General features: G+C 45.0%; 1 protein-coding gene across 1 annotated transcript in view; it reads right to left on the bottom strand.

Moving 5' to 3' along the window:
• The window catches only part of oca2 (oculocutaneous albinism II), a 530409-nt gene that overhangs the window by 179696 nt on the left and 331795 nt on the right, over window positions 1-18918 (bottom strand). Inside the window, exons 16-18 of the mRNA XM_041198655.1 lie at window positions 17661-17808; window positions 8305-8362; window positions 3466-3574 (exon numbers count right to left, since the gene is read on the bottom strand). Coding sequence (XP_041054589.1) covers window positions 3466-3574; window positions 8305-8362; window positions 17661-17808 — 315 coding nt within the window. The remainder of the gene's footprint in view (window positions 1-3465; window positions 3575-8304; window positions 8363-17660; window positions 17809-18918) is intronic.

Genomic DNA, 18918 nt, shown 5'->3' with positions numbered 1-18918 from the left:
AATCTGGAACTCACTGCCTGAAAGGGTGGTAGAGGCAGAAACCCTCATAACTTTTAAGAAGTATTTGGATGTGTACTTGCGATGCCATGGCATACAAGGTTATGGGCCTAGTGCTGGAAAATGGGATTAGAATAGTTAGGTACTTGTTTGACCAGCGCAGACTCGATGGGCCGAAGGATCTTCTTCTGTGCTGTCGACCTCTATGACTCATTGTTTATCTGGGTGATGTCTTAGTTACTGGACGAACTGATGAAGAACACTTGGCTAATTTGGAGGAGGCGCTGAAACACTTCTCATGAGCTGGGGTGCGCCTGAAGCAAGGAAAATGTATTTTCCAAGCCAAAGAGGTAGTTTACTTGGGCCATAATATCGGCCTGCATCCCGTGGAAGAAAAGGTCAAGGCCATTCGCGAGGCACCTACACTGAGGAACACTACAGAACTAAAGGCCTTCTAAGGCATGATAAACTCCTACAGGCAATTTCACCCAAATCTATCAACCTTACTGGTTCCATTATACGTATTGCTTAAGAAAAACCATAAATAGATTTGGCAAGTTCCGCACCAGGATACGTTTCTGAAGGTAAAACAATTGCTAAGTTCATCAGACCTACTGGTCCACTTTGACCCAAAGAAAGAATTGATTTTTACTTGTGATGCATTCCCTTATGGAGTACAGGCTGTACTTTCACATCGGATGGCGGATGGCTCCGAATGACCCATTGGTTATACATTTTGCACGCTCAGTGCTGCAGATATTCTCACATTGAGCAGGAGGGCTTGTCTGTTGTGTTTGGTGTTCGGAAATTCCATTAATACCTCCACGGTCGCCATTTTCACATTATATCTAATCTAATGACAAGCCTCTGCTGGGATTATTTGGAGAGGATAAGGCAATGCCCCCCACCATCACATCTGCTCACATCCAGAGGTGGGCACTGATATTGGCTGCTTACGGATACACATTTATTCACCGATCAGGAAGCTAGGTCACACATGCTGACGCGCTGAGCCGTCTCCCCCTGCCAGATAACAACGTGAAGGTTCCAATTCCACAGGAAATTGTCTTAGTGTTAATTTTTTTTGATTCCTCTCCTGTCCAGGCCAAACATATCCATTAGTGGACAAACCAAGACCAACTCTTACCTCACATCCAGGAACTGGTCTTGAGTGGATGGTCAGGCGAGCCAAAATCTGTTGACTTGAAGCCCTATTTCAATCGCAGATATGAGCTCACTTGCCAGGATGGCATATTGCTCTGGGAAGCAAGGGTTATCATGCCCCCAAGAGGGCAAAAGTCATTACTGGCTGTGTTACGTAGCGCTTCAGCCTGGCATTAGTGGGATGAAGATGCTCGTGCACAGCTACTTGTGATGGCCAGGGATGGACACAGACATCGAAACGCTCGTCAAAAGCTGTCTTCAATGCCAATAAGCTTCCCCCAACCTTAGCTCCTTTGCATCTCTGGGAATGGCCAAGGCAGCCACGGGTGCGTCTCCACGTCGACTACATGGAGCCCTTCTTGGGCACAATGTTCCTTTTACTAATAGACACCCAAAGTGGATGGATATCTATGAAGTCCGGTCACCCATGTCTGCTGCCACCATAGACCGTTTGCGACAGAGTTTTGCAGTGCACGGGTTAGCGGAGGTGCTCGTGTCAGATAGTGGGACTGCATTTACCAGCGGGACGTTCATCGGATTTACAACCCTCAGTGGAATAACTCATATCAAAACCTTGACTTACCACCCTGCCTCTAATGGTTTGGCTGAGCGGGCGGTCCAAACTAAGTCTGGGATGAAAAAGCTGGACGGGGATTCCATCAGCACCAGATTATCCTGTTCGCAGTAAATGGCCAAATAATTAGATGAAACGTGGATCATCTCCAGAGAAGAGAGACAGTCCCACAAGAAAGAATGCTGTCATCACTCCCACCAAAGAGCCTGGTGGACAGTTGGCCCCTGAGAAGGGGATCCCAGGGAAACCTGCCAAGGCCATTGGGCTATGACGCTCGACATGTCCGAGGAAACCGCCTAAGAGACTTGACTTGTAAATCGTTATTTATGTAAATAATTGGGATATTGTGACGCTTGTCAATTGTACTTTCAAGTAAAGGGGGAGGGAAGTGGTAATGTGGAGTGCTCTGTACCATTAAGAGAATGCAGTTAGTTGACCAGGCAGCCTTTGCATTTTTAACGAAAGCTCATCCACAGGTGGGATGAGGTTTCCAACAGTTACTAAAAAAAAATCAAAAAAATGTTTTCACATCCTTTTTTACACGTCCCTTTTCATGTGACTGAGTCACATGTGGGGACATGCTTATATAATACGTAAGAAGTTTATTTTTCATTTTAAAATCTTTCGGCTCCCCTGAGGCAGCTCTGTGCCTTCAGGGAGCTGTCAGTGCACTCACCCTCATGTACGCGCACACTTCAGCGCTTTACCCGCCCCAACCCCGGCAGCACTGAGTCTCTTAGCGCATCTTTCACGTTGGCTGGCCGTTAATTGGCCAGTCAGCATCATATCGGGTTGGAGCCCCCAATCACAGGTGGCGTCGGTCTCATGGCCATTCCCAGGCCTGCCCACCATGCCCGCCTGCCGAGGGGAAGATCCTGCCCGTGATGACAGTACTTTGTTCTTAGTTCCAATAAACCACCAGTATTTATTGAGTTAATTGGTCTCTCCGCCTATATTCTTTCAAGCACCAGTTAATGTGTCAATATCAAGGGCGCAGCTAGCATTCGTGAGACGAAGCGAATTGGATAACCAAAAACATAAAAGATCAATACCAGAGGTTTCTGGCAGACAAGTTCTGGCACCAAAAGGTTTTCAGCCCTGTCTTTATTATTTAGAAGTAACGTAAGCCCCCCCAAAAAAGCAGCTGATTCAGATTTAGCATAATATAAAAAAGAAGTCACAATAGTTAAAATAAAATGGAGAGACCCTGAAGAAGATCGAACAAATGGTTGATGAGAAAGGGATGGACAATCACCGTTATCGTATTGTAGCCCTGTTTTTGACCCACACGCACATTAAAGAATGGTATTCTAATGAGTGTTCACAGCTAGTGAATTTTTCCAAATTACATAGATGTGAAAGATTGAAACGTAAATAGCAAATACAAGAAATATGCAGCTGACACATTAGAGCATTGGGTGTTCCACATTTGGAAGAAATCTCATTATTGGATGTTAGGGGTGTTGTTGGGGAGTGGGGAGGTGCAGGGAAGAGCAACAGACAAAAGTTAAGAGGCAGATATGCTAGCTCCTGTCACTGAGAGGCACTTAATAGATTTAATAGCCTGAAAACACAGTAATTAAAAAGCTGGAAATGCGTTAAAACTGGCGATGGTGCACAAAGGTCAACTTAGAGAGATAGAGAAATGACGGATGTTAAGGGTTATATTCACAGGGAGATGTCAGATGTGGATCTGACCACCCATGCTGTTACTAAAAAAGCCTACTTACCAAGATCAAGATGGATGCTGGGAACAAACGAGTTGAGAAAGAACATGAAGATAACGAATCCCAAAACAGTTGAACATTTCACCAAAAGGGCTTTGTCCATTATCCTGTGCTGCAAAGATACAATCAATAAAAAAAAACTTTGTGAAAAAAATTGCAGCTTACTTCATAAAATCAATGGGACAGAAAAGAAAAATCCAATCACATTATGAAATCTTGCTCTCTGTGCACAGGGGGAAAGACAGCAGAGTAATTCAGTCACAGGTCCACCCAACAATCCATAATTCTTCTCAGCGTTTTGACAAGCTGAAAATCAACTTTTGATCATTTTAAATACTATTATTTTAATGGGAAGATCCAGAACAGACTTTTGTTCCCATCTTGTGCATTTTAGAAAATTCTGCCTGATTTCTTATATTACTATAGGCCACTTCACAATCTATTTTAAATCCCATTACTTCTCATTGTTCTGTCCTCCAGTGGCCACACGTTATGTGGCATGAGCAAGTACAACTGCAATTGCCTTGGCCATTCGCTTGGATGCTTCAGAATCTCTTGTGCTTTTCTTTTTGTAGCATTGATTTTATTTTTTGTTTTGATTCCCACTGTTAATTTTGGACTAGATTTTCGCCATGGAGGCTGGAGCTCCAGTTGGGAAATTTTCCAACTTGACAGACCTTGAAAAAAAATGACCTCCAAATGCATGATTTCCACTCCTGGTGGTGGTGGTAGAGCGGGGCGTGCAGAGGCATGATTGAGTCACCTCAAGAGGCAGCTCCAAGGCAGTCATGGAGGAAGGCTGGTTAGAAGGCACTCACCCAGTATCCATTATGGGCAGACATCAGGAGTCATGTGGAAATGAAAAAAAATCTAACAATCTAAGAGAGTTTTCATGCACACACATTTGATACTGAAAAGAAATCTCTCATTCAGGAAACCAATGTAATGATTTTAAATCCTTTCAAGTGGTCATTATGCTATAAAAACAAACTTCTATTCACTAACCACATCAAGGACAGCTAATCCTTTAATAGTCTCTTAAAACCGTCAATCAAAATGTGAACCAGCCCCCCACTGCTGAGATAAGCAGTTTTGAAACTCAGCCAAGCTTTCATAATGGGATCAGCTATAATAACATCTCCTGGGAAATGCTAATAATGGAATCTATTAAAACTGTAGGAACAGATGTTAATATTTCTTTCTAAGCTACAGCAGATGGCCTACCAATCAATGCACTCCAGCAATCCGTATTTGTTTTTTTCTTGCCAACTGTTGGCTGCAGTCTAGCTTTTATCAGTTTTAAATAACTTCAGATCATGACAGCTAAGCAGACTTTATCGCCTTCAACAGCATTTATGTATCCTCCATCAATTTGTGACTCCCATGGCGCAATTAAGGCCCTAGGACCACTGAAAATAGGGTCTGTTTGGACTCAGCATTAATTTGAAATGACCCTGCTGAGTTTGGGTTTCGGCCTGTGTGATTCACATCCTGCCCCCCACCCCCTCCCCACTGACATTAAAAATGGGATCTGCCAGAAATGCAGGCAGGACTTCCGCATCTGGGTCCCACTCGCCATTTTTAAAGATCTCCAGAGCCTGAAAGAATCTGGCCCTTTGCGTTCAAAAGAGTGAATAATACCTGTGATAAGAATAATCACAATTCTTTTTTTTGAAATTTTTCTCACCCAGAGGTAATTGTAACCACAAAAGCGGGTGGGGTTGGGTGGGGTGATAAATTTCAAACATCTCAAAGCTGACCCCAACTCACCTCCAACCTGCCCACTTCCAGTTTTAACAGAGGTGGAACACAGAGGCGGGAGGGTCAGACACAGGCAAGCCTCCAGGCGGCAAAAGGTGGTTTGGCCATTTAAACATTGTAATGAGGCGCATGCCTAATATTTAGTGTGCCTTCCAGATTTAATCCTGACTGGTTAGTTTTCCTAGGTCTCGGGGAATCCGGCAGCTGTAGAGAGGTGAGAGCTGCTTCATGGTGCCTTTCCAGCAGTGCCTGTGACCCAGAAGGAACAGAAAGTCCCCAGCTGAACTTTTTAACCTCCTTCACTGTCCACTAAAGGGCCCAACATTAGATATCTGACCCACTTCTCAGATCAGTGACCAAAGGCACCCCCGCAGTATAGAATCCACCCCCATCAAAGATCCAGACCTACTCCCAACCTCCCACTAACCCAGCTGCAGACTTCCCACTTGCACCTGGCCTGCACCCTGCCTGACGTGTAGTCAACATTGTCAATCCTGTGGATGTCAGGCAGGAAGCTTGATGGAAAACAAGAAAAGGCACGCCGTGGAGTCAGACTTCCACAACGTGGAAGGAAATCCAAACTTCCGGATTACCCAACCAAACGTCCTCCCCACCAACCCCAGCCTCACTCACAAGACCCACCCCAGTTAAAAGCAGGGGCTCAAGATCAGCAGCATTTGGAAGCTAGATAAGTTTAAGGAGAAATTAGATAATTGCACGAGGGGGGAAAAATAGTAGGATACAATGATGGAGTTAGATGAAGAGGGGAGGGAGGAGGCTCATGCGGCACATAAATTCCAGCATGGATCAGATGGGGCAAAAGATTTGTTTCTCTGCTGTAGTCTTATGTAACTCTATGTAATTCATGGAACCAATGATGGGTTTGCTGAACCCTGGGCCAACACTGTGTCCAATCCTCGCATGGTCCATTTTTGAAATTGTCATTGAGCGAGGCCTTCAAGAGAGTGACAATTTTATTAACAGCTGAATTACAGGTAGATTTGTATCCACTGTGAATGGGACTGATTGATTCCCAAATTCCTCTGTACTTCTGATTTTTAACATCGGAGAAAGAAGAGTTTCAAACTATCAAACAGCATTTGAACCCAGTGTCCAGAGTAAAAGGTGATCTGTCCACTGTCTTAAAAGGGGGTGGCCTACTAATCGTCTTTAAAATAATAAAGCGATTTGATAAGTTAGATAGTGATAAATTATTTCCTTGGGTGGGAAATCCAGAATAGGCGGACATAGGCCCAGATTTTCAACCCCAGGTCAGGCGCACAAGGCCGAGGGATTTCCCAGCTCTGCGAACCCAACCTTTAAAAATGTCCACCCACAGGTCAGGTTTTCAGCTGAGGTGGGGGCATGCTGAAATAGGAATCGGGGAGGGCGATCCCAGAATGAGTGAAGAGGCTGCCGGGTACAGAGGCGGGCTGCATGGAAGGCTTGCCTTTGCACACCGGCGTTGTGTTGAAATAAATAAAATGTTAAAACAAAAAGCAGCCCTCACCCTACACCTCACCCTCACACACAGTCCATGCCAACCTATCCTCCTGCCCCACCCCCATGGCCACTTATATCCCCTTTGCCAACCCATGCCCCCCCCTACCCACCACACTTTGCCTTTACCCCCTCCACGCCAACTTACCTAATATCCTTGGAAACTTGCTTGACAGCTTTGACACTTCCTTGACAGCTGGGCAGCTCTTTAACAGTTCCTTGACAGCTGGACAGTCCTTTGATAGCTTAACAATTCGAATGAGTTTGTGCATAAAAAATGCATAATCATGTTTAATTTTAATCTCAAAGGGTACCTTATGTCTCCTAAAGTGTGCCTTACCTCTCCCAAAGGTGTCCTGGGACCATATCCAAAGGATTACCTTACCTCTCCAAAGGGATACCCTGACTGTCCAAACGTATCCACCAAGTTCAGACCTCCTCTTACCTGTTCTAAACCGCACACTCCGAGTTTCGCACTCCTGGCCTTCCAAAATCCCACCTCGGTAGAGGCAGCTGCTGATTTAAATGACCTGCTGTCTCTCCAACCCCAGCCTGACTCCAATCCTGCCCCTGCCAAGTGGAAAATGCCAGGTTTGGGGGCAGCACTTAGAATTTTCTGCCCTTTCTGGGATTTTCGCCATGACGAAGGTGCGTGGCAAAACTCTGGGGCGTAATCTCTAAATTAGAAATAGTCTATTTAGGTGTGAAATTCAGAAGCACTTTTTCAAGCAAATGTTGTGGAAATCTGGAACCTGTTACTCCAAATGACTGTGGGTGCCAGGTCAATGGAAAGCTTCAAATTTGAGATTGCTAGATTTCTGTTAGGTAAAGGATATCAATGAATATGGAATAAAGCTGGGTAAAATGGCAAAAAGTTACAGAACAGCCAGGATCTAATTGAAGAGCAGACATGCTGTTGGGGTTGAATGGCTTACTTTAATTGGCCGTTACTTCAGAAAGTAATTTCAATATAAGCAGCGCTGGGTCTTTATAGCAGTGAAGGAACTTTAACACTTTTCAGTCATATTCAGAGATTCCTGCTTAAAATAACCTAGGAAGAATTGATCCTACCAAATAAAACTCTAGTGTTCCCTGCCCCACCTTAACTTAAGCTGCATTCACCATTGATTATTTGATTTTAAGCAAGTTAAAGCCAAGGATCCACAGTGCAGAGCACCAACAATGATGAAAGCAAATAGGAAAGAAGGTTGCAAAATTTGAGTGTTAGAGCCTTCAGAGCCTAAGACTGAGGGAGGTAAATGGTGCCTCAATTTGAAGCCATTGTATCATCTCAAGTCCTAAGAACAAGTTTGTAGCAGCCCTTTCTATTTCACAGAAAAGTCATCAGCCTTAATTTTTATTTAATCATCTCTACATTTACTAGCAATGCTGGATGTCCACATACATATTCACAATTTGGAAGGCGCTAATCAATGACTTACTATAAATTCAAGTTGTTATCAGGCAGAAATGGTTAAAATATAACAAGTAGGGTTTTTTCAGAACAGTTTTAAGTCACGTTATAAGACAGATGGAGGTTTATAGTCTAACAGGAAAGTTAGAAAGCCAAACCTTTCTTACCGTTTTTTGCAGTTCCTGAATATTAGTTTCCCAGTTTTTGTCATCCTGTGAAATTTGTCTAAAACATGGAAAATTATAGTTACAAAAGGAAATCAATGTATCCAAATGTTGCGGTAATTAATTCAAATTGAAATAAAGCCATAAAAAGGCTGGCAGAATTTGCAGGAACATTGTATTCTGCTGAGTTTTACATGAGACAACAGCAAACTCTAGTCATGGATTTCACACCTAACACTCAAAGGATGTTGATTCCAGAATTAAATTTGTTCACGCTTTTTGTTGAGGTAACTAGATCAAGAGAAGATTTCAGCAATGTCTCACAGCTTTACTTCTCCACTTAACCTTCCTTCACTTCAACGATTGCAAAAAAAAATCACATCAAAGACGTAGGATTAATAATTCAGAGTTACAATGATACTCATCTCAGTTCCAGATAGATGTATCTCACTACTACAGTGGTAGATAGCAACTCAAAGGTTGGTCCTCAAGGATGAGCTACACTGCTGTTTCTGCTTGTCTATACCCAAACCAAATTATGAGCATAAAGCATGTTGGAGGGTTGGGAATTTAACCCGTGGCAGAATCCCATCTTAAAAAATTTAATGAGACTGACTTAAGGAACTCCCCAGGTTCACCCGTGGCCAAGTCATCTCTTAAAGTCCACCATACTGAGCTTCCACTGGGAGTCATCCAAAGAGGAAAACCTCACCTCATATCTGGATCTACTTCATTAATCAATACCTGACATCTATTCTCATTATGGTTACATTGAATGGCTAACTTAGTGTTGGCTAATTTAGTGTTGGTTAACCAAATTACTATTATCTTTGACTGCATGATGTGAAATACTAACAAAATAACTCAACATACCTCCCTCCTTGCATGCTCTGCCATTGAAAAGGACAAGACCAGCAATGTTGTGGAAACATTGGACAAAATATTCTGCTCTCGCTGGTGGCAAGCTTGGAGGTGGAAAGGGCATGTACTTTGGTACTTTGGTGGCATTCTGGAACCCCACTGCCTTCTCACCTCCACCCGTACTAAGTTCAGGGTGGGAAGGCCCCCCCATAGTCAAACGTCCTACCCCGCCATCTATTGAGGCCCTTCAGCGGCCAATTAAGACCCCAGAAGGGCCTCATCCCACTGCTGCTGGTATTAACCCAGCTGCAGGCAGGCTTCTTGCCATGCGGAATGCAGGACAGATAAGCCTGGGAGGGCTCCTCGTCACTTCCGGGAGCTGGGGAGGGCAGGTTCCCCCAAAGGCACTCAATGCCAGATCAAGGGACTGGACATTGGGAAGGTCAGGGGGGAACGGGATATTGAGAGCGATCCACCTGCCTTCGCTGCCAATCTCCATGCACCCCTCTCCCTGAAAACCCCACCCTGCGAAAACACTCCAATCCACAGCTTCCCCCCAACCTCGCCAACATTGCTTACCTCCAGTCTGGGTCACTCTGCAATCCCAGGACTCTGGAGCATGTTCTTCCAGCAGCAGCCATGGTCTCCCCAGTGGCACTGTTGAGTACAACAGCTGAGGGCCTGTGATTGGCCGGCAGCACTCAGTAAGCAAGAGTTCCACCCCTGGGGTCTTCCAGAAATGAGGCAGCACAGGCCTCTCACCGGCTTCAAAAACAGAATTACCTGGAAAAACTCAGCAGGTCTGGCAGCATCGGCGGAGAAGAAAAGAGTTGACGTTTCGAGTCCTCATGACCCTTTGACAGAACTAGGTGAATCCCAGGAAGGGTTGAAATATAAGCTGGTTTAAGGTGGTGGTGGTGGTGGGGGGGGTGGGGGGGGCGGTGGGGGGGGAGAGAGAAGTGGAGGGGGTGGTGTGGTTGTAGGCAAAAGCAGTGATAGAAACAGATCATCAAAAGATGTCACAGACGGCAGAACAAAAGAACACATAGGTGTCGAAGTTGGTGATATTATCTAAACGAATGTGCTAATTAAGAATGGATGGTAGGGCACTCAAGGTATAGCTCTAATGGGGGTGGGGGGAGCATAAAAGATTTAAAAATATTCTAAAATAATGGAAATAGGAGGGAAAAAGAAAAATCTATATAATTTATTGGGAAAAAACAAAAGGAAGGGGGAAGAAACAGAGGGGGGAGGGGGTGGGGATGGAGGAGGGAGGTCAAGACCTAAAGTTGTTGAAATCAATATTCAGTCCGGAAGGCTATAAAGTGCCTAGTCGGAAGATGAGGTGAGGTGTTGTATCTCTCCCTGGACCATGACCCCACCACTGAACATCAAGCCATTGTTTCCAGGACTGTCACTGACCTCATCTCCTCTGGGGATCTTCCTCCCACAGCTTCCAACCTGATAGTTTCCCAAACTCGGACGGCCCGCTTCTACCTCCTACCCAAAATCCACAAACAGCACTGTCCCAGTAGACCGATCGTGTCAACTTGCTCTTGCCCCACAGAACACATCTCTCGTTATCTTGACTCCCTTCTCTCTCCCCTTGTCCAGTCCCTTCCCACCTACATCCATGATTCCTCTGACACCTTACGTCACATCAACAATTTTCAGTTCCCTGGCCCCAACCGCTTCCTCTTCACCATGGACGTCCAATCTCTCTACACCTCCATCCCCCACCAGGATGGTCTGAGGGCCCTTAGCTTCTTCCTTGAACAGAGGCCCGAACAATCCCTATCCAACACTACTCTCCTCCGTCTGGCTGAACTTGTTCTCACACTGAACAATTTCTCCTTCAACTCCTCTCACTTCCTCCAATTAAAAGGTGTGGCTATGGGTACCCGCATGGGCCCCAGCTATGCCTGTCTCTTTATGGGTTATGTGGAACATTCCTTGTTCCAGTCCTACTCCGGCCCCTTTCCACAAGTCTTTCTCCGGTACATCGACGATTACTTCGGTGCTGCTTCGTGCTCTCGTCGGGACTTGGAAAAATTTATTAATTTTGCTTCCAATCTCCACCCCTCCATCATTTTCACGTGGTCCATCTCTGACACTTCCCTTCCCTTCCTTGACCTCGCTGTCTCAATCTCTGGTGATAGACTGTCCACCAATATCCATTACAAGCCTACCGACTCCCACAGCTACCTTGACTACAGCTCCTCACACCCCGCTTCCTGTAAGGACTCCATCCCATTCTCTCAGTTCTTTCACCTCCGTCGCATCTGTTCTGATGATGCTACCTTCAAAAACAGTTCCTCTGACATGTCCTCCTTCTTCCTTAACCGAGGTTTTCCATCCACGGTCGTTGACAGAGCCCTCAACCGTGTCTGGCCCATCTCCCGTGCATCCGCCCTCAAGCCTTCTCCTCCCTCCCAGAAACATGATAGGGTCCCCCCTGTCCTCACTTATCACCCCACCAGCCTCCGCATTCAAAGGATCATCCTCCGCCATTTCCGCCAACTCCAGCATGATGCCACCACCAGACACATCTTCCCTTCACCCCCACTGTCGGCATTCTGTAGGGATCATTCCCTCCGGGACACCCTGGTCCACTCCTCCATCACCCCCTACTCCCCAACCCCCACCTATGGCACCACCCCATGCCCACGCAAAAGATGTAACACCTGCCCCTTCACTTCCTCTCTCCTCACCGTCCAAGGGCCCAAACACTCCTTTCAAGTGACGCAACATTTCACTTGCATTTCCCCCAACTTAGTCTACTGCATTCGTTGCTCCCAATGCAGTCTCCTCTACACTGGAGAGACCAAACGTAAACTGGGCGACCACTTTGCAGAACACCTGCGGTCTGTCCGCAAGAATGACCCAAACCTCCCTGTCGCTTGCCATTTCAACACTCCACCCTGCTCTCTTGCCCACATGTCTGTCCTTGGCTTGCTGCATTGTTCCAGTGAAGCCCAACGCAAACTGGAGGAACAACACCTCATCTTCCGACTAGGCACTTTACAGCCTTCCAGACTGAATATTGAATTCAACAACTTTAGGTCTTGACCTCCCTCCTCCATCCCCACCCCCTCCTCCCTCTGTTTCTTCCCCCTTCCTTTTGTTTTTTCCCAATAAATTATATAGATTTTTCTTCTTCCCTCCTATTTCCATTATTTTAAAATATTTTTAAATCTTTTATGCTCCCCCCACCCCCACTAGAGCTATACCTTGAGTGCCCTACCATCCATTCTTAATTAGCACATTCGTTTAGATAATATCACCAACTTCGACACCTATGTGTTCTTTTGTTCTGCCGTCTGTGACATCTTTTGATGATCCGCTTCTATCACTGCTTTTCCCTACAACCACACCACCCCCCTCCACTTCTCTCTCCGCCCCCGCCAACCACCACCACCCCCCCCCCACCCCCCACCCAACCACCTTAAACCAGCTTATATTTCAACCCTTCCTGGGATTCACCTAGTTCTGTCGAAGGGTCATGAGGACTCGAAACGTCAACTCTTTTCTTCTCTGCCGATGCTGCCAGACCTGCTGAGTTTTTCCAGGTAATTCTGTTTTTGTTTTGGATTTCCAGCATCCGCAGTTTTTTGTTTTTATCTCTCACCGGCTTTCCAGCCGGTAGGCGAGACCCCTGATGTCTCAATAAGATTCTGCCCATCGTACCTCCAATCTCCCTTCCAAGTCACATGCCATCCTTACGTGGACATATTGTTACTGGATTAGTAATTATGAGGTCTGGGCTAATGATTCACTGACATGAGTTCAAAATCCACAATTTAAATTCAATTAACTAAATAAAACTGGAATAAAAAGCTAGTATTAGTAACGATGACTATATAACCATCAGAATGTTTTTAAAATCCATCAGGTTCACTTATTTCATTTAATGAAGGGAGTCTGCTGTTAGCGCCCTGTCTGGCCTTTATGTGACTCCAGACTCACAGCAATGTTGTTGACCCTTAACTGCCTTGTGAAATGGCCCAGCAAGCCACTCAGTTGTATTTAAGGGGCAGAATTTTCTCTCCGGTGTGTGGGCGTGGGCCCCGCACACCAGCACGTAAAATGCCGCGCGGTGACCGTCGGGTGTGCGTCCCGAAGTCACTGCGCATCATTCTGACCTTCCGTTCGGCGGGCGCATGCCAGAGGTGGCTGCGCTCCTGCCAAACCGTCAAAGGCCTGCTAAGGCCATCAGGAGAGTAATTTAAAAAATGGACAGGGCTGCCCGTCCAACATTAAGGCTGGCTTCAGGCAGGCAAGGAGCCCGGGTGGCCTTCGCCTCTTTTGTGAAACCTCATCCACGGGCGGGAGGAGGTTTCATGAAAGTTTTATTAAATTAGTAAATATTTATCACACATTTCATAAGCTTGTCACATGAGGGGGCATGTCTAAATATTTTTAATCTGTCTTTACTTTAAACTTTCAATGTGAACTTGATCTCCCTGAAGCAGCTCCATGCCTCAGGGAGATTTCTGTGCTCTTTCGTGCCGACTCTCCCTCTCCATCACCAGCCGCCCTCCCAACTTTAATTGACCCGCCTACGTAAAATGGCAGCACGCAGCTGATCGCGGGTGGCGATCAACTCCGCACCCACCCCGTGCCTGCTCCCAACCAGCCCGCCCGACAGGCAGAAGATTCTGCCCAAGAAGGCAGCTCACTACCACCTTCTCAAGGGCAATTAGTGATAGGCAATAAATGCTGGCCTTGTCAGCAACACCTACATCCTTTAAATAATCTAAGAAAACCGCAGCAGTTCAAGGAGAAGGTTTTTAGGACATCTAGGGAGGGGCAATAAATGTAAGGTTGCCAACATTGCCCAAATGCTGAGAACAGATAAAGAAAATTCAATGGAAATTGATTGGTCTTAAACTTCCTTGAACACATAACTGTGTTCTGGACACTTCAGATGAACTATTTGTTTTGAAAGTACTTAAGAAACAACAGAAGTGCTTTTACCATAAATCAGAATATGTCGCTTGAAATACAGTGCATCAATGGATGTGGAGAAAGGAGCAAATATCTTTGAAATTGTTGCATTTCCACTATTCCACACAGCAGCAGTGTTATCTTTTGAGCTTTGTCTTTTATGTGGCCTTTTTGAATTTTTCTTGTGCCCCAAGCGCAATGCCACAAACAGGCCAGGGCTGCACATATGTGATGAGCATCTAAATCCAAGATAAAGAATCATAAGGTCTTCCAGCACAGAAGGAGGCCATTTGTCCCATCGTGTGTTGGCTCTTTGAAAGAGCAATCTAATTAGTCTCACTCCCCTGCTCTTCCCCGTAGCTCTGTAAACCTTTCCTTTTCAAGTACATATCTAAATACATTTTGCAAGTTACTATTGAATCTGCTTCCACCACCCTTTCAGGTAACACATTCCAGGCCAGGACAACTCACCGCGTATAAAGAAATTCTCCTCATCTTCCCCAACCACGGTTCTTTTGCCCATTATCTTGAATCTGTACCCTCCAGATATTTCCACAACTGCCACAGGAAGCAGTTTCCCCCCCTCTATTCTATCAAAACTCCTCATCATGTTGACCTCACCAGATGTGAGATCCACGTTCTAAAATAACATGAGGATGCTCCCTCTGAGCCCAGTTCTCTGTGCTGTAAGTTTCTCGGATGCGGATGTCTTGGGCAAGTTCATAATGTGGCCAAACAGGCTGGTTATCAACCTGTAAATTCTTCCAATATACCTGATGATAGGCAGTAAAGAGCAGGAGAGTTTCCTGGCCAGCCATATTGCAGAGGTAATGGCAAACCACTGCAGTGCTTTGCCACGTGTAATCATGAACTGATCCATTGTCGCCAATGCCTTCTTAGGGCGGTACATGGAGGAGGAGGAGGAGGACGAGGAAGTTTCTATGACTCTAATGATTTAAGTGCTTTAACTCGTCTATACGATTAAGACAGAGTTGAAGATCTCACTGATAGTAGTGCCTAATGTTCCATATGATGAGGCAAAAAGTAACCACTGACCAGAGGAGTGCAGATTCAAATCCCAGTTTGTGATGAGTTAGCTGATTTCAACCAGGGTGACATTTGGAGTATTCCATTGGCATCAGTGCCTCAGCTTATTGGGTAGGAAAGAAAAAAATGTATCGCCCTGGTTTCCCCATCCTGACTGCCACCTAGAAACTTACTGCTGCTCAGGGATGGTGGCTAGAAGGGCCAAAACGTTACCCTGCTTCTGACTGCTATGCTATGCCTCACATATGGTCCATATGATCTCCTCGGGTGGTTTTCATTGCCCAAGGGTTCAGGGATGAATTTTCCAGGATTTGTTTTTCCCCTTATGAACACTGGCTTTATCCTCTTGTCTATTGCTTCTCCCAGGATGGTGAGAGGTGTGGGTGAGAAATATCTCTAGCTGACCATCATGGTGTGTGCTGCCTTTTCCTGCTTATCAATTTCAAATTCCTGTTACTGAAACTCATATCCGCTCTTTCGTCGCGTTAAGGGTTGATTCCTGAGATGTTTTTTTGAGTGGCCTACCTTCCACCTTCCTTAACAAACTTTGGCTAACCCAGAACTCTGCACTGAGATTTTTCCCACAAAAAATTGCCAGCTGGATTAATAACCTTAAATTAAATTAACAGATCTTTTTTTATTCATTCACAGGATGTGGGCTTTGCTGGCTGGGCCAGCATTTACTGCCCATCCCAAATTGCCCTTGAGAAGGTGGTGGTCAACTGCCTTCTCAAACTGCTACAGTCCATGTGATGTAAGTACACCCACAGTGCTGTTAGGGAGGGAATTCCAGGATTTTGACCCAGCAACAGTGAAGGAACGGCAATATATTTCCAAGTTAGGATGGTGAGTGACTTGGAGGGGAACTCCCAGGTGGTGGTGTTTCCAGCTACCTGCTGCCCTTGTCCTTCTAGGTGGTAGTGGTCGTGGGTTTGGAAGGTGCTGTCGAAGGAGCCTTGCTGAATTCCTGCAGTGCATTTTGGAGATGGTACACACACTGCTGCTACTGTGCGTCGGTGGTGGAGGGAGTGAATCTTTGTGGATGTGGTGCCAGTCAAGTGGATTGCTTTGTCTTGGACAATATCCAGCTTCTTGTGTGTTGTGGGAGCTGCACTCATCCAGACAAGTGAGGAGTACACCATCACACTCCTGACTCACTAACGTTAATAAAGGGTATGGAGTCAATGTGAATTAAAACCAGCTCTGATTTCACTGAATGGCGGAACAAATCTGAGGAGCTGAATGGCCTACTCATGTTCCAATGTTCCTATACCCATCTTAGCCAACCTCTCTAAGCTTCAGTGTCTTTCTGTGCACCAGCAAGGTTTCAATACCCTTGGCCTCATTTCAACCTCTTCCCTGTCTTTTCCTGAGAAACCTTTTTGAGCCATAAGTCCCAGCCTTCATCTTTTCACTTTGCTTGTTCCCTACTGCTCTGTCTTTAGAGGCTGATGTTTCAGCCACTATGAACCTGCTCTCTGGAACTCCTTCCCCAAAATGTTACTTCCCTCCCTCCTTTCAGGCTTTTCTCTTATTTTAATACTTATTTGGGAATGGAAAGCATCTGATCGATGTGCCAATCCAGTCTACATTGCTTTTGTCTTGTCTGCACTGAAAGTACTCAAAAATTGTGGTCAATTGTATTTGGTCTATAGGATGTTGTAGCACAGATTAGCTTTAGAATACCTGTTAGACAATCAATGAACAGTGAATCATTTTAGATGTTGTACCAGTAAGTTTAGCACCTCACTCCAATATATTAGTGACAACAGGGAATGAGCAGACTAAATGCTCCGGACATCCAAACTGTAGTGAGTGAATAGGAGTCAGAGGAGGAACATTGGATTCAATAAAGCAATCAACTCTGGCAAAAGGTCACAAATGTTAAGGTCTGTTTTTCTGGGATGTCTCCCGGTACCAAAGAGGCTGCCTGCACTGGCGGCTTGTTAATGTTCAAGCAAGTGAAGTGCTACCACCCTTTGAACCACAAACTTGGATGGTTTGATGCATTCAGGAGACACAGGCCCAGGAGAAAGCTGCTCAAATTGAACAATTGTAGAGCCGAAACAGTTTGGTGTTTGGGTTATCTAACAAAGTTAATCATTTCCAGGAGAATTCCAGACTTTAGTCAATAAGCAGACCTCAATGCCACTCATTAACAGCAGTAATGTCAGCTGGTGCGTGCCAACTCTTCTTCCTTGCTACCATATATGTGAGATGGTGAGAATTAAATCAGCGTGAAACATGGCACAACTAACAGGTGTTGGACGATTGCAATGGGAAAGGAAGCAATGAGGTTGGATATGAGCATAAATCAGTTGTATTTAAATGCAGATCAGTAAGTCATCCAAAAAGTCATTTAAAGTTGATAGGCCTGCTGAAGTTAAAAAGAGTCCCACTGGGATTCCCATGTAAAGATAACTGCTGAAGCAGGCTATAATTTAATTGCAATTCTACAACCTTGCCAACAAAGCTTAAACAGCAAAGGACAGAAAAACACAAACCTTTGAAAGGTCCTAAGCTTTTTCCTGAGCACATTCTCCAGATTGAGAACCTTTTGCATTAGCAGGCACTTCACTGCAGTCTCTTCTCGGCTGGCCGGGTTAATACGCTGAGCTGTGAGTCTCCACACGTGAATCTCATGTTTCAGCTCTGGGGGAAAAAAGAACAAAATGAGAAGGTTTAATGGACAGACATAGCACAAAGACAGAGTGGAGCAAATTGACAGACACAAGAGACAGCAATGACATTTCTATACCAGGATTTGTCGCATATTAGTACACCAGCAAAAAGATTTTGAGATATAGAGGCTTTCCCAGGACCTCAAATCTGTTGAACTCTTTGCCTCCCTCAGTCACCTCTCTCTCCTTCCAATCTACAATCCTAAAAGGCAACTTTGACATGAGCTACTCGCTACTGCTGGGTTTTCCGATAGCCTTCCCTCCCAGTCATTCCAAGCTTTGCTCTTCATGGAGGTTTTAAAATGAAAAGGCTCGCTGTAAAAGTCCAACAATTTGGAACAGCAGATTTATACATTATTTTCTAAATGAGCAGAACTTGAATGTTGCATATAATTCTAAAATTAAGAAGTGTTTTGATAGAATAGATAGGGAGAAACCATTTCCACTGGCAGGAAAGTCCGTAACCAAGGGCACGTATTTAAGACAATGGGAGAGGGACATGTGAATTTTCTTTATGTTGCTATAGTCTAGAATGCACTGGGCAACCTGAAAAGGCAGTGGAAGCAGATTCAATAGTTCAATTGCAATTATCATAACGGAACTGAATACTTGAAGGCCAAAAAAAATCAGGACTACAAGGGGAGAGCAAGGGAGTGGGTCTAACTGGAATAGTCTTTCAAAGAGCTAGCACAGGAATGATGGTCCAAATGGCCTTCTTTTGTGCAGTGTGATTCTATGAATAGATTTGGGGATCAAAGGAGATGCTAATTGAAGGGATAGAAATGTAGTAATCCAGCCATGATTCCAAGTTTGACAATGTTACACTGTCAATGTAACAGCATCAACCAAAATATTTCATTTTCAATAACTTTTAAAAGAATATTCCTTTCAAAGGAGATCACAAAATTCCTTGCTGCTGCACTTGGTTCCACAGCACACTGCGTTTAGTACCAAGTTATGACTAGATAAGGAACAGCACATGCTGGAAACCTGAAACAGGTTAGCCAGAATCTGAAAATTTAGAAGAAAGAAACCAAAAGATTCACATTTCATCAGAGCACGTTGGTTAGACCTTTCATCG

This window comes from Carcharodon carcharias, chromosome 11 (genome assembly GCF_017639515.1).
Source record: "Carcharodon carcharias isolate sCarCar2 chromosome 11, sCarCar2.pri, whole genome shotgun sequence".
Lineage (NCBI taxonomy): Eukaryota > Metazoa > Chordata > Chondrichthyes > Lamniformes > Lamnidae > Carcharodon > Carcharodon carcharias.
Note: the sequence above shows the minus strand (reverse complement) of the source record. Positions and strands in the feature narration are given on the sequence as shown.